Source organism: Diadema setosum, chromosome 22 (genome assembly GCF_964275005.1).
Source record: "Diadema setosum chromosome 22, eeDiaSeto1, whole genome shotgun sequence".
In the NCBI taxonomy this organism is placed as follows: Eukaryota; Metazoa; Echinodermata; class Echinoidea; order Diadematoida; family Diadematidae; genus Diadema; species Diadema setosum.
In genome coordinates this window covers 26,278,744-26,291,027 of record NC_092706.1, presented here as the reverse complement: position 1 = coordinate 26,291,027, position 12,284 = coordinate 26,278,744, and the positions used below count along the sequence as shown (strand labels likewise).

At 37.5% G+C, this 12,284-nt stretch overlaps 1 protein-coding gene across 1 annotated transcript in view; it reads right to left on the bottom strand.

Annotated features, from left to right (window-relative positions):
* The window catches only part of LOC140245259 (sialin-like), a 33,916-nt gene extending 26,052 nt beyond the window's left edge, over positions 1–7,864 (bottom strand). The window contains exon 1 of the mRNA XM_072324843.1: positions 7,821–7,864. Coding sequence (XP_072180944.1) covers positions 7,821–7,836 — 16 coding nt within the window. The 5' untranslated portion in view covers positions 7,837–7,864. The remainder of the gene's footprint in view (positions 1–7,820) is intronic.
* Between the last annotated feature and the right edge of the window lie 4,420 nt (positions 7,865–12,284).

Sequence of the window (12,284 nt, the reverse complement as noted above, 5' to 3'; positions counted from 1 at the left end):
TGGGTGTCTAATCGAACACCGATCAAGTGTCAATAGAGGACAACACCCACAGGTGTAGAAAGTGTGTTGTGATGGTGTTGAAAAGTATTTGCCTGGTACTTTGTTGTGTTAATTTGACACCGTAGCTGGTGATATTTTTGAACATGCGCTGGTGTTAATTCAACAATTACACTGCATGATGTTGATTTGACATTGGATGTGTTCATGTCAATGGTATAACACCCGTCCAGCTCCAATAACTGGTGTTACTGTGGTGTAAATGTGTTGATCGTCTTGTTGAAGTTCAAAATCAACAAGAAAAAAGAAAATAAAAAACTATATATATATATATATATATATATATATATATATATATATATATATATATGTGGGGGCGTGGTACCTGGCAACGCTAGGATATAAATAGCAGGGCCCTCTGGTAGAGCAGTGGCAACACTGAAGAGGCTACCCTGGGTAAATAAGACCTTATTATTATTATTATTATTATTATTATTATTATTATTATGATATATTATATGATATTGATCTGATACCGGGAGGTGTTAATCTATAACATCATAAATGAGCAACGGAAATTTAACACCAGCTCGGTGATTCATATTTAACACCGGACTTTTTGCAGTGCTTGATAACTGCATGAATTTCAGCTATACAGTGCTGCGACCAAGTACGTTGCGAGCTCCTCGCTACTTCGTTCGGCCGTGACCGAGTTCACGGCCAAACCCATTAATTTTCCATCCAATTTTAGCCAAATCATTTTCTCACGGCCAAATTCTATCCATCTGAAAATAGGAGTAAAAGTCATATCACTACTTTGAATATGATAATTTCGCGATTATGTGGTTTCATAAAAAAAAAAAAAAAAAAATCACATTTAAGCCTAACTTCAGTATTAAATGTTAGATTAAGTGAACTTAGTCCCAGGTATTCGAAAATTCCAAAAAAAAAATCATTTTTCATGAACATTACAAATTCCCTCAACTTTATACTGACATAATGTTAGGGTAGCAATTATTCCCCCTTTTTCTGAAAGCGGTTAGTCAAGTGCTCTTTCATAATGCTAGAAAGTGAATTTTTGTTGAATTTCCTTTATAATTTCTTTGTATTGTTGTCAACTCATACGTCATAACCTCTAGTAGCCTCCTCATCCAGCCGTTCCAACACCAAAACTTTAAAAATTCATAACTTTTGCATCGATTGTCCGATTTTCCTCAAACTCTCACTGATGTGTTCTACTAATGTCGTTGCTTTCACTCAATTCACATTGCTCTTTGGGTTTGCGTTCCCTTTAAGCGTCGAGCATCTACGCCTAGCACAATGCGTAAAGCTCTATTCTGTAGAGTCTGGAGCCTTTGTTTGTAGGTCGCACACTTTTCCATTCATCCACGTGATGGAACAATAATCAAAGTGTGGTTGAATGATCGTTTTGTACAATGAAAGAGCTGACTTTTCATCTACAAGGCTTCTAAACTAGATCGTTTCAACAATAGAAGACCCCTTACTCTTATGCTTGACCCGATTAATGTGAGCCTTCCAATAAAGATTTTCATCAAGTGTCACCCCGCAAGGTATTTGGATTCTGTTACCCTTCGTAATTTGGTTCTGTCAACAGATTCAAAATGACGCAACTTTGCTTTTGTTCCAATTAATACGAAATTACATTTGTTTACATTGAGAAGTAACTGGCTATGGAAAAATTATTCACTAAGTAGAGGAAGTTCGGCATTTATTGTTGCTTCTAAGATTGTTGGATCCTTAGCAGAAAGATGTAAACAGGTGCCGCCTGCACGCAAAGAAACTTTACATTGTTTGATACCCGTGGGAGATCATTGAGTGTTAAAGATAAACATTAATGGCCCCAGAATACTCCCTTGCGGAACACCACTTTGCACGGTTACAGCTCGTTATTCCGAAGGTTCGTTATTCCGAAGGCTCTTCAGTCCGAAGATTCGTTATTCCGAAGGTTCGTTTTTCCAAATTTCATTTTCGAATGAACAAATCTTCGGAATAACGAACCTTAGGAATAGCGCCACAAATGTTCGGATTAACGAACCCTTTTTCATTTTCGGATTAACGAACCTCTAGGTATAGGGAATTTGCGTGTTTCGGATTAAAGAACCTTCGGAATAACGAACCTTCGGAATATCGAACCTTCGGAATAACGAACAGCACCCCTTTGCACTGCAGTATTTGGCGAACTATTTTCCATTTTCTGCAGTGGAAAGTAGTGTTCCGCAAGGGAGTATTCTGGGGTCATTACTGATAATAAGGATATCTTGCGGCATTAAATAAAAATCCTTTTTTTTCCTCCAAGTCTGGGGTTACCGTTGCATCAACATCCCCACCATTGCCCATTGTCAACTGAGACCTGAAAATCTTCTAATACATTTGCCAATGCAGTGGATGTAGAATGCTTAGGACGAAAACCATGTTGGTATGTAATGTGTAAACTTGTTCAAACTCTAACACCTTTCTAACACCTTTGAAAAATGAAACCCGAGAGCATGCAGATTGGTCTATTAGTCCATGGGCCAAGACCTGAAAAATGGGTTATTGGTACCACCTGAGGTGGCAAAACCTTTTTGATGTCATTTTGTTTGTCGGACATAGATATGCTTATCAAGCTGTGATAGCATTTCCAAATGAGTAGCTTAGTCATAATAAATGAATTTTAACCAATTTGGTCTCGTTTTTATATCCCTATACTTCTGAATCGAAACTAACCGCTATACAAAGAAGAGCACTGTCTTCTGTATGTCCACAGGTGTTCTGTTGTAAACGCGGTGCGCTTAGTCCTTATTCAAGGCAGCGAAGGGAATATCCAAAGGGTTATGATGTCCACAGCTGTCACGCGGTGCGCTTAGTCTTTATCTAGACCAATGTACCGTTATCATATCTACAGTTCCTAATGAAAGGGATTATCTATACTGTTTTTATACTACCCTCTCAACAAATACATCAGTTTTAAACAAAAATCACTCTGTTCATTTACAATACTATTTATTATAATGTATTGTAGTGTACCGGTACATTGATTTTGCATTATCTTTCATTGTTGGATGGAAATAAAGCGACATTGGCGTGGTATTAGCGTTTTCACCGTAGCGTTTTCACCGGAAAATGATAAATAGTTATTGAAAAATACGGTAAAATTCACGAGGAATTGCTTTGTTGTTGTTGTTGTTGTTGTTGTTGTTGTTGTTGTTTTTAGATAAAGGGATATACACTGTATTATAAGCTTTGGATATTCCCTTCGCCGTCTTGAATAAAGACTAAGCGCTGTGGACATCATAACCTTTGGATATTCCCTTCGTTGCTTTGAATGAAGACTAAGCGCACCGCGTTTACAACAGAACACCTACAGACGACAGTGCTCTTCTTTGTATAGCGGTTTAATAGTCTCGATTCAGAAGTATAGGGATATAACAACGAGACCAAATTGGTTAAGAATTCAGTTATTATGACTAAGTTACTCATTTGGAAATGTATTTGGAAATGCTATCATAGCTTGATAAGCATATCTATGCCCGACAAACAAAATGACACCAAAAAGGTTTTGCCACCTCAGGTGGTACCAATATCTGGCCTGGCCCATGGACTAGATAGTTTGATAGATCCGACCGCCTGACTACCTCCTTTGTGAAGGAATCTAACTCACCCTATTTTCCACTGTTGCGGTATTATGCCTGTAGCTAAAGAGAGGTTTATTATGTGAAATTGTGGAGTTAAGATCACATCTGCTGAATCTGTAATGATACACGCAGGAATTTGGTCCAAACCGGTAGCCTTCTTTGATGATATTGACATCATCAAAGACAATATTGACACAATTTAACACATCTGTAAATAATACATTCTTAGATTTAAGGGATGATGTCGAACGCATTAAATGTTTCTTCATATCATTTCCAAATCGCACATTGCCCTTTCCGCGAGAAGATACATTTGCAAAGAAATCGTTTAAACTGGAGGCAATATTTTTATAACCAACTACCTCATTACCTGAAAATACGAGCTTGTTGATAGAGGTTGATTTTTTCTTGCGTGGTATGATACATCGAAGTGTTTTCCACATTGCGGGAGAGTCACTGAGATTTTTAACAATACTTTCATTATCATGATTGTTTTGCAGCTCTAATCATTGCCGTAACACGGTTTCTCAGTTTACGATATTGTTCCCACACAGGCAAGGTTATACTGATATTAACTTTACTTTAATTCTACTTTTAACGTTATTTTGTGGATGGATTTTGCCGATTTTCGACTCACGCTGAGTGTACAGTACTTCAAAATTTTCTAGAATGACCTAGAATGACCTCCTAACGGTGTTCTGCGTGTACCTCTACGGGCAAACCCCCGCGACTCACCCAGGACAAGTTTTGAGAATGCTCAAGGTTTTGTCATACCATGTCTGGGGAAGCCTTGCGGGTTAACTTGCGGGGAAATTGTTTTGCTACCCGGTGCTCCCCGCAGTTGGCCCGCACCTGACAGTACCTAATACGTATCTTGCCCAAAGTTGCCTGGAGATGCGCACGCAAGTCCGATTTACCCGCAGCCAAGTTTAGAGCATGGCCAAAACTTTTTCCGGGTGAGTCGCGGGGATTGCCCGCGCGGAGTTCCACGCAGAACACCTTTATGAGGTCTGTAGCTGTCGCAAGTCACAGGCAGTTAACCCGCTTGAAGTAGACCTTGTACTCTCATTACCCAGAGGGGGTCGATAGAGTCAATAAAATCTTACAAATCTTACAAATCTTACTGCCCGTGTATCTGAGTGTGCCTATGCGCCGGATGCCCGTGTCATCTGCGGGCATTCTACGAGCATAATGCGGGTGTTTTACTGGCAAGGAACGGTGTCGATACTGTCATTATCCGTGTAGCTGGTCAATTCTGCGTGCGTGGAGCGAGCTATACGAGCAAATTGCGTACATGAGGGTCATTTACTGCCTTTCTGATCGTAAGTTGAGAGTCTGCTTCGGATAGGATAATGACATTCTGTGGGACTTCTGCCATATCAATTCCTGCAGACACTGGCAGAGGGATTCCTTCACCGAGTTGTCAGCCCTCACTCGCCACCCATGCGCGTAACACGCAGGTCACACCGAATACACGTAAGTAGAATGTATGTAGCACGGGTCCAGCAGGTAAGCCGCACGCGAAACTCACCCATAAAATCCTTGTCCGCCTGCAAAATTGTCTGCAAAATTGCCCGCACATTGTTTGATCAATTTCAATCAAAGAAAATAAAATACACAATGCAATGTCAATAGCAGACTCAAGAGAACACATGTATTCATAGTAAGATATTTAAGTAGAATAACTAAGAAAACCTACGCACGCTTTGGAGGATGACAGAAAAGTAAGCATGGAAAAGAGTGGCCCACTTAAAAGCAAGGATTGTTATACATGGATCACTCAAAAACATAATAGATAAGTATACATAACATCATTAGTATAATCAGTAGATTGTTTTAAAGTACAGAAAATACAAATCCAGGCAAATCTAACAATGTTCAATTCGCAGGCGCTATTCCATGAGCCATGTGTATCCAACAGAATAATGGTAAATAAAAAAAAAAAAAAAAAAAAAACTCACAATAGTAGATACATACACACGTGCGCATGCATTGCCCATACACTTAGACAAATAGCACGTTGACAAATCGCACAATATTATCACCGGTATACGAATATTATAGTTTTAAAAAAAGAAACTCACGATATACATACACATTGGTGAATAGCACAATAACATTGTCCAAATTCAAATATCATTTCAGTGGGACAAGAAATGGTAACAGATTTATCAGATTTCGCACGTTTTCATTGTGTATTATGTATATATACAACCAACCACACAATACTAACAGTTAAACACTACAATAAGTCCAAAACTTTGGAATGACCTCCAAAGAATCTACGCAAAATTTCTGCAACAGTCGAATCTAAACAAAAAACCGTACACATAATTCAGCCTCTGACTATCCAAGCCTTAATCTTGTCTTCAATTTTGCCTATCATCAACTGTTTGTATGTTCGTATTTGTATTTTTTTTTTCAAGTTCCATATTCCACATTCCATATTCAGGCTTCATATTCCATTTGATTTCGGAGTAAAATATATATAACATAACATTCAATTTTAGACATAATTTTACAAATGTATAAGGACATGTAACAAAATGATGTGTAAATATGAGGAACCTACTAAAAAGCAATGCTTGTAGGATGTAGGTTCCAAAGAAACAATATAAGCGTTTAGTACAACATGCTAATTACGAAAGATGACGAAACACAAGCGAAAATCGGTATGTCGAGATAATAATAAACTCTATAACAGAATGTACAAAATAGTTTATAATGTTCAAGGTAAAACTCAGGGATTCAATGCTCCATAAAATTGCACTATTGGTCAAAGAAATGTGGTCAAATGAAGTCAAATGAAGACACCCGAGCGAGGCATCATTGAGAATAAGAACATATTATTATGTACATGACATTATGCATTTCTTTTGTAGATGATTGTTTGCAACTAAACGCCAAACCGTCGAAAGAGGACTTGTGCGCTCTCTGTTAGTTACAATGATGATGATGATGATGATGATAATAATGATAATAATAATAATGATGATAATAATTATTATTATTATAACTATTATTATCATTATCATCATCATTATTATTATTATTAGTATTATTATTGTTATTATTATTATTATTATTATTATTATTATTATTATTATTATTATTATTATTATTATTATTATTATACATTGCTTTTTGAAACGCATAATATAACTACCGTATAGTGTCTCTATGCGATTTAAGGGAGAGGGTTGAAAATGGAAAAAAGGAATGTACTGTATGCACCGTAGATGTTGCAGTTTGCAAGACCAAAACTCATTCAAAATGCTTTTTTTTTTTAATAGAACGTTAACAAAACATTAACACTGTGGAAGCTTCCTTTATATAGCGCGGAGGAGTGTTCCACAGTGTAGGAACAGCATGAGCAAATATTGCTCACCATAAACCTGATCTGAGATTCAGAGTGGGAGTATAACCTGACCAAAGACTCACTGATGTTATTCTGGTGCCATTGAATTCAGGCTCTTATAAGTCAGTAACACTATCTTAAAAACTATGCGTGATTGGATAATATAGGGAGCCAATATAGCTGCTTCAAAATGGGGGTTATGTGAGAATTCTTTCGTAATCATTCTTGCAGCTGCGTTATGGATTGACTGGGGTTTATGTACTTGCGAGTCCGAGGTATTGTACCGTTCAATAAACTATATAATACTGACATATATAACACGAGGCCGAACAAGTTTCTTTGTGGTTTTAGAATCCCAAAACTATACCATTTTTATTTTTATTGTGTTACATCTCCATTGGTTGGCCAATAATGAGGTGATGTTAATGAATTGGCAACATCAACATTGGCCCATTTGATGCCATTAGTAATAATCTGATGCAAATGGCCAAGGATTCTGCTCTCACGTTGTGCCACACAAAATGAAGTTAATAAAAAAAAATGGGGTGTAGGTTAGATGTTGACTTGAGCGAGATCACAAGCCAAACTGCATTCATTTGCACATTCAAGTGACTATCTATTTTTCCATGAAAATACAAGAAGCTTTACAATTGTGCAACTGATAATTTTGTTTCAGATTTTAATGAAACTTCTATTTGATTGATAGTTTGTTTTTGTTTTTTATCAAATACTTCAAGCCGAAATATTTTAGTGGCGATACACTTTACTTCCAACGCTCCCAGGAACATTCTTACAACGATGGCGACTTGTATAATCCAAGTGCAACTCACCTTTACATTGGGCCATGATGATCGTTGTGAACTTGGTTCGTGAACTTCAAATACAAAAAGCGAGGTAATATCTGTCGAGAGGTTGAGCGATGGAGCTTCGGCATTCTAACTGATACATGGAGAGGTATGAAATATCCTGCGACCGAACGGAGCTCATTGAGTGGCCGTACACCAATGCAGTCTTATTATGATAATTGATGATTTGCACGCATGATCAAACCCAGCCTTTATTTTCTGGCTCCACCTTTCATTGGCGACTGATCGTGATCTTCGTTGTCACGTGCATAAGTTTCCACGCACGTGATCTCCCCACGGCTCAATGTCGTTCAAACAAATTCTGATTCCAAATCATTCATTATGAGCTACCACACCTTACTTTTCGCAAGATTCATAAGAGTCATTGTGAAAAAGCTTAAGCCTATACACAAATGCGTATAAAAAAAAGGTAATCCAACTTTGGAAGACTACTATTTCATAATTCGGAGCTTGAGTATATTTGTTCCAAGTTCATCGTGTCACTGTCGGCAATCAGGGACAGCCTGGTGGTAGTGTCGCTGCCCGGAAGTAGATGACAGTTTCGATACACTGAGGATAGATATTCTGTTCATCGCATTGTGGTACTGATTTCCTGGCATCTGTACGAGTGTTTCATTGTATTTCTAATTATTTGTTTGTTGGAAATGAAATAAATCAACTTGAACTTGAACTTGAATACACGCAAGCTTAATCCCATGTCCATCATGGTGATTGTGCTGACCCCATTAGCAAAATGTCAATTACAGAATGTGAGTATAACTGTTGACTGCACTCGTTCTGACAGGGCCATACGGTGGTGAGTGAATACAACGACCTCTTGTTTGAAGGAGTGAAACCGCGTGAAGCTCTTTAAGTTATCTGCATCAAAGAAACAATATCTCAACAAATGCGTCAAGTCTCACAATGCCACTCATGTTCAAGAGGACTTGATTTTCAACAAACTTTGAATGAGGAGATGGTCCCATTACCACGCCAATTTCTAATTGGTGTGATGTATAGGGCCTATGCGTAATTTTATGAATATGCATCTATGCAAATTCGTGTAATCATGAATAACCAGTAAGGTGAAACCAAAGAGATCGCACACATAGCGATTGAGGAATAAAGTTTGTGGATCCCTCCTCAATAAATGATGATGATGTCGAGTGCCGTCATCATCATTCTCATTCACGAGGTCGTAATAATATGTACAATCACGAAGGGTGATGTATTGGGTGATATTCGTTATTCCGTAAGTTCGTTAATCCGAAAATGAAAAAAAAGTTCATCATTCCAAGTTCAAGTTCAATAGTGAGATTTGTTTGCATTCGATCACAAAAACCGTAACAAAATACAAAGTCGACATTACATGATTATTATATTATCATTTTCTAGAAATTCATAATAAGAGTATCATGAAGTATAATTATGAAGTATGATATTATAAGTATAATTTCGAAGGTTCGTTCATCCAAAAATGGAACCAGGTTCGTTAATCCGAAAATGAATAGAAGGTGGGTACAAGCAAACGAAATACAAACTTTTCTTTTGTTGTCGGATTAACAAAGTGTCGGAATAACTAACATTTTTTCCCATTTTTTTTTTTTGATTAACGAACCTTCGGAATAAGAAACATTCGGGTTACCGAACCTTTAGGAATAAGAAACCTCATTCCAATTTTAGGATAAACGAACCTTTGAAAGAATGAATCTTTTCATGCTGACTCATTTTCGGATTAACAACCTGCGGGATAACGAACCTGCGGGACAACGAACCTGCGGGATAACGAATTGTAACCGCGTATAAAAGGATCCTGCTCTTAGTCACTAGTTAACTGTGTCGTTCCTTCAACCCAAAGAGTGCGCTTAGCTTGATACATTTTTTTTTTTTTTTTTTTTGCGAAAGATACGAGTTTCCTTTTTTATTTCATTTCCAAAAAACAGCGCAAGTCATTCAATGATTTGACAGATGCCGAGATCAGCTGACGAATAACTCTCATCAACATCTCATCTAATGTCTCATCGTCTTCAATACTTCATCCGAAATGTTGAATCTGGGAATTCTAAATGTCTCTTCATCATTATACATAGTTGAACAAGGGTCCCTCGTCTGTTTACTAACTTTCTGTTCCTCTTCTCTTTATCACGCTGGGGGCGCTATTTATGGCACAGTGGATAAGACTCCCAACTCGCGATCGGAGTACCCGAGTTCGAACCCCGCCCAGTGCTTACGTCCTTGGACAAGATGTTTTACCCACTATATCCCTCTCGACCCAGGTGAATAAATGGGTACCTGGCAACGCTGGGGTAATAATGATAGCAGGGCCCTCTGGTAGAGAAGTGGATAGGCTACCCTAGGTAATAAGACCTTATAATTATTATCACAGAAGGATGTTTACTCTAGCTTTTTTTCCGACCGATCTTTGTGATTTTCTACGTATATTTTGAAGCACTGACTTTAGTGAAAGCAAAGAATCAAATATGAACTCACTGTAATTACAGGTTATGGGTGGGAGCAAACGTGAAGCTTTGAAACTTGCATCTCTGAGACTGTTGAAAACATAAAATTTTTCTACTGAATTTGGCAAGGACTACTGCCCCTACAAATTAGTACAATATTATATTTGTGGAAATAACTTCAGATAAAAGTATATTTCAGATTTTCAGATAAAAAGTATATTTCTTTGAATACGAAAGTCATGAGAAACCCACATGGAGTCTACTATTAATGCTATGAACGGATATTCCTTGACCTCAAAGTTCACTATCACTCTTTAGGGTTCATACCTTGGCCTTTCGTGCACTTTTTTGTATGGCACGCCACTCATTAGGAAATGTAGGAAGGTTGTTTCTTGTTAAATGTATCCGCTCTTATTTTGCCGTTCATCGAACTTGGACCGTGTGTACTCTCGTCAAAAAATATTCGTGGAAAGCAGTTGGTATACTTTATGGGGCTTTGTGCACATGGTAAAATTAATGTGCAAAATTTACTTATCAAGTACAACGCAAATTTTATACAAGACTATAGTTAGATGCATGTTATGCTTTTCACTATCTATCAAATAGTTCAATCAATTTTGATTGCGATAACCACAACAACGGTGCAGAATTTCAGGGTTCCTTTCACTTCCCTCGTACATAGGGACCAATTATTGTGAATTTTTATTTTGTTACGTTAACAAAACTGATAGATGCACCCGTTTTCAGGTCATGCATGTAAAGTAGCGGAAGTCATATGTAAAGGGACACAATCAGCTGCTGGATGGTATACTGGAATGGATTTTGATCTGGTGGTTCAAAAGCTTTTGACCCTTGTCATTATTATCCTGTAAGAACAAGTGACTGAGTAAAATCTACGCCGTGTATAATGTTCTCATTGTAATAGGGGGTGTTTCATCAACGTTTGTCAGCGCAAGAAGTTGTCATCGCTGACAATCGCCATAGTAACAGTCAGTGACCAGAGCATCTCATCCAATCAAAACCAAGGATTTTGCTGAAATTGTCAGCGCTGACAGCTGTCAGCGCTGACAAACGTTGATGAAACACCCCCAGCTTTAAGTGCAGAGTGTAAATGATTCAAACTGCAAACTTGTGTCAAATCTACGTTTATCATTCTACGGTGTCACAAAATGAAAATTTGATTTGATGTGATGTGATTTGATATGATTTGATTTATTCTCTCTATAATTTATATGGTGTTTTCTTAGAAGTACATCAATTCTCTGCAATTTCATTAGCGTTGTAAAAATAATGCCCTACATAGTAATAACTATGATAATTATTCTAAACAATTTTCATCATGACTGTATATACTTTATTACTTTAAAATAACATGCGTTACATCTTTAACTTCCATACACAACAAGTTAATTGCCAAGAATAAGCACAATGCTTGACTATTTGGCAACAGATAATGAATAAAATAATACAACAAGTATCAATTATTATTTCCTTGTGCTATGGGGAGCATATCCTTTCCAGGTTTTTGTTACGTAGTAGGCATATGTCCTTTGAGGTATTAATTCGGTCGTTTTATGTTTAATGACCTCAAAACGGGTATACCTCAATTACTTTTGTTTAACGTAACAGAATCATCGATTTCAATGTATAGCTTGGTGTTAGGAATCAGAACAAAATTTCTGAACAGGCGAAATATATGGTGATTTAATTTGGTCTACTAGTAGTTAGTAGTATTCGTTGTCTGGATACTGATGTGTAATTGATTCTGATGTTTATAATAAGCAGGCCAGTGGTAAATGATGGAGTGGGAGGGGCAATCCCCCCCCCCCCACACACACACACGCACAGATGCACGAGTGAGCTTTGCATTTTTAGGAATTGAAGTTTGGAGATCTGGTGCACATATTGGTTGGAATGATTAGAAAATAACAGCTTAAAACAGAAGAAGATACGTTAGTTATTGAATATCAAGATTGCACATAAAAATCCC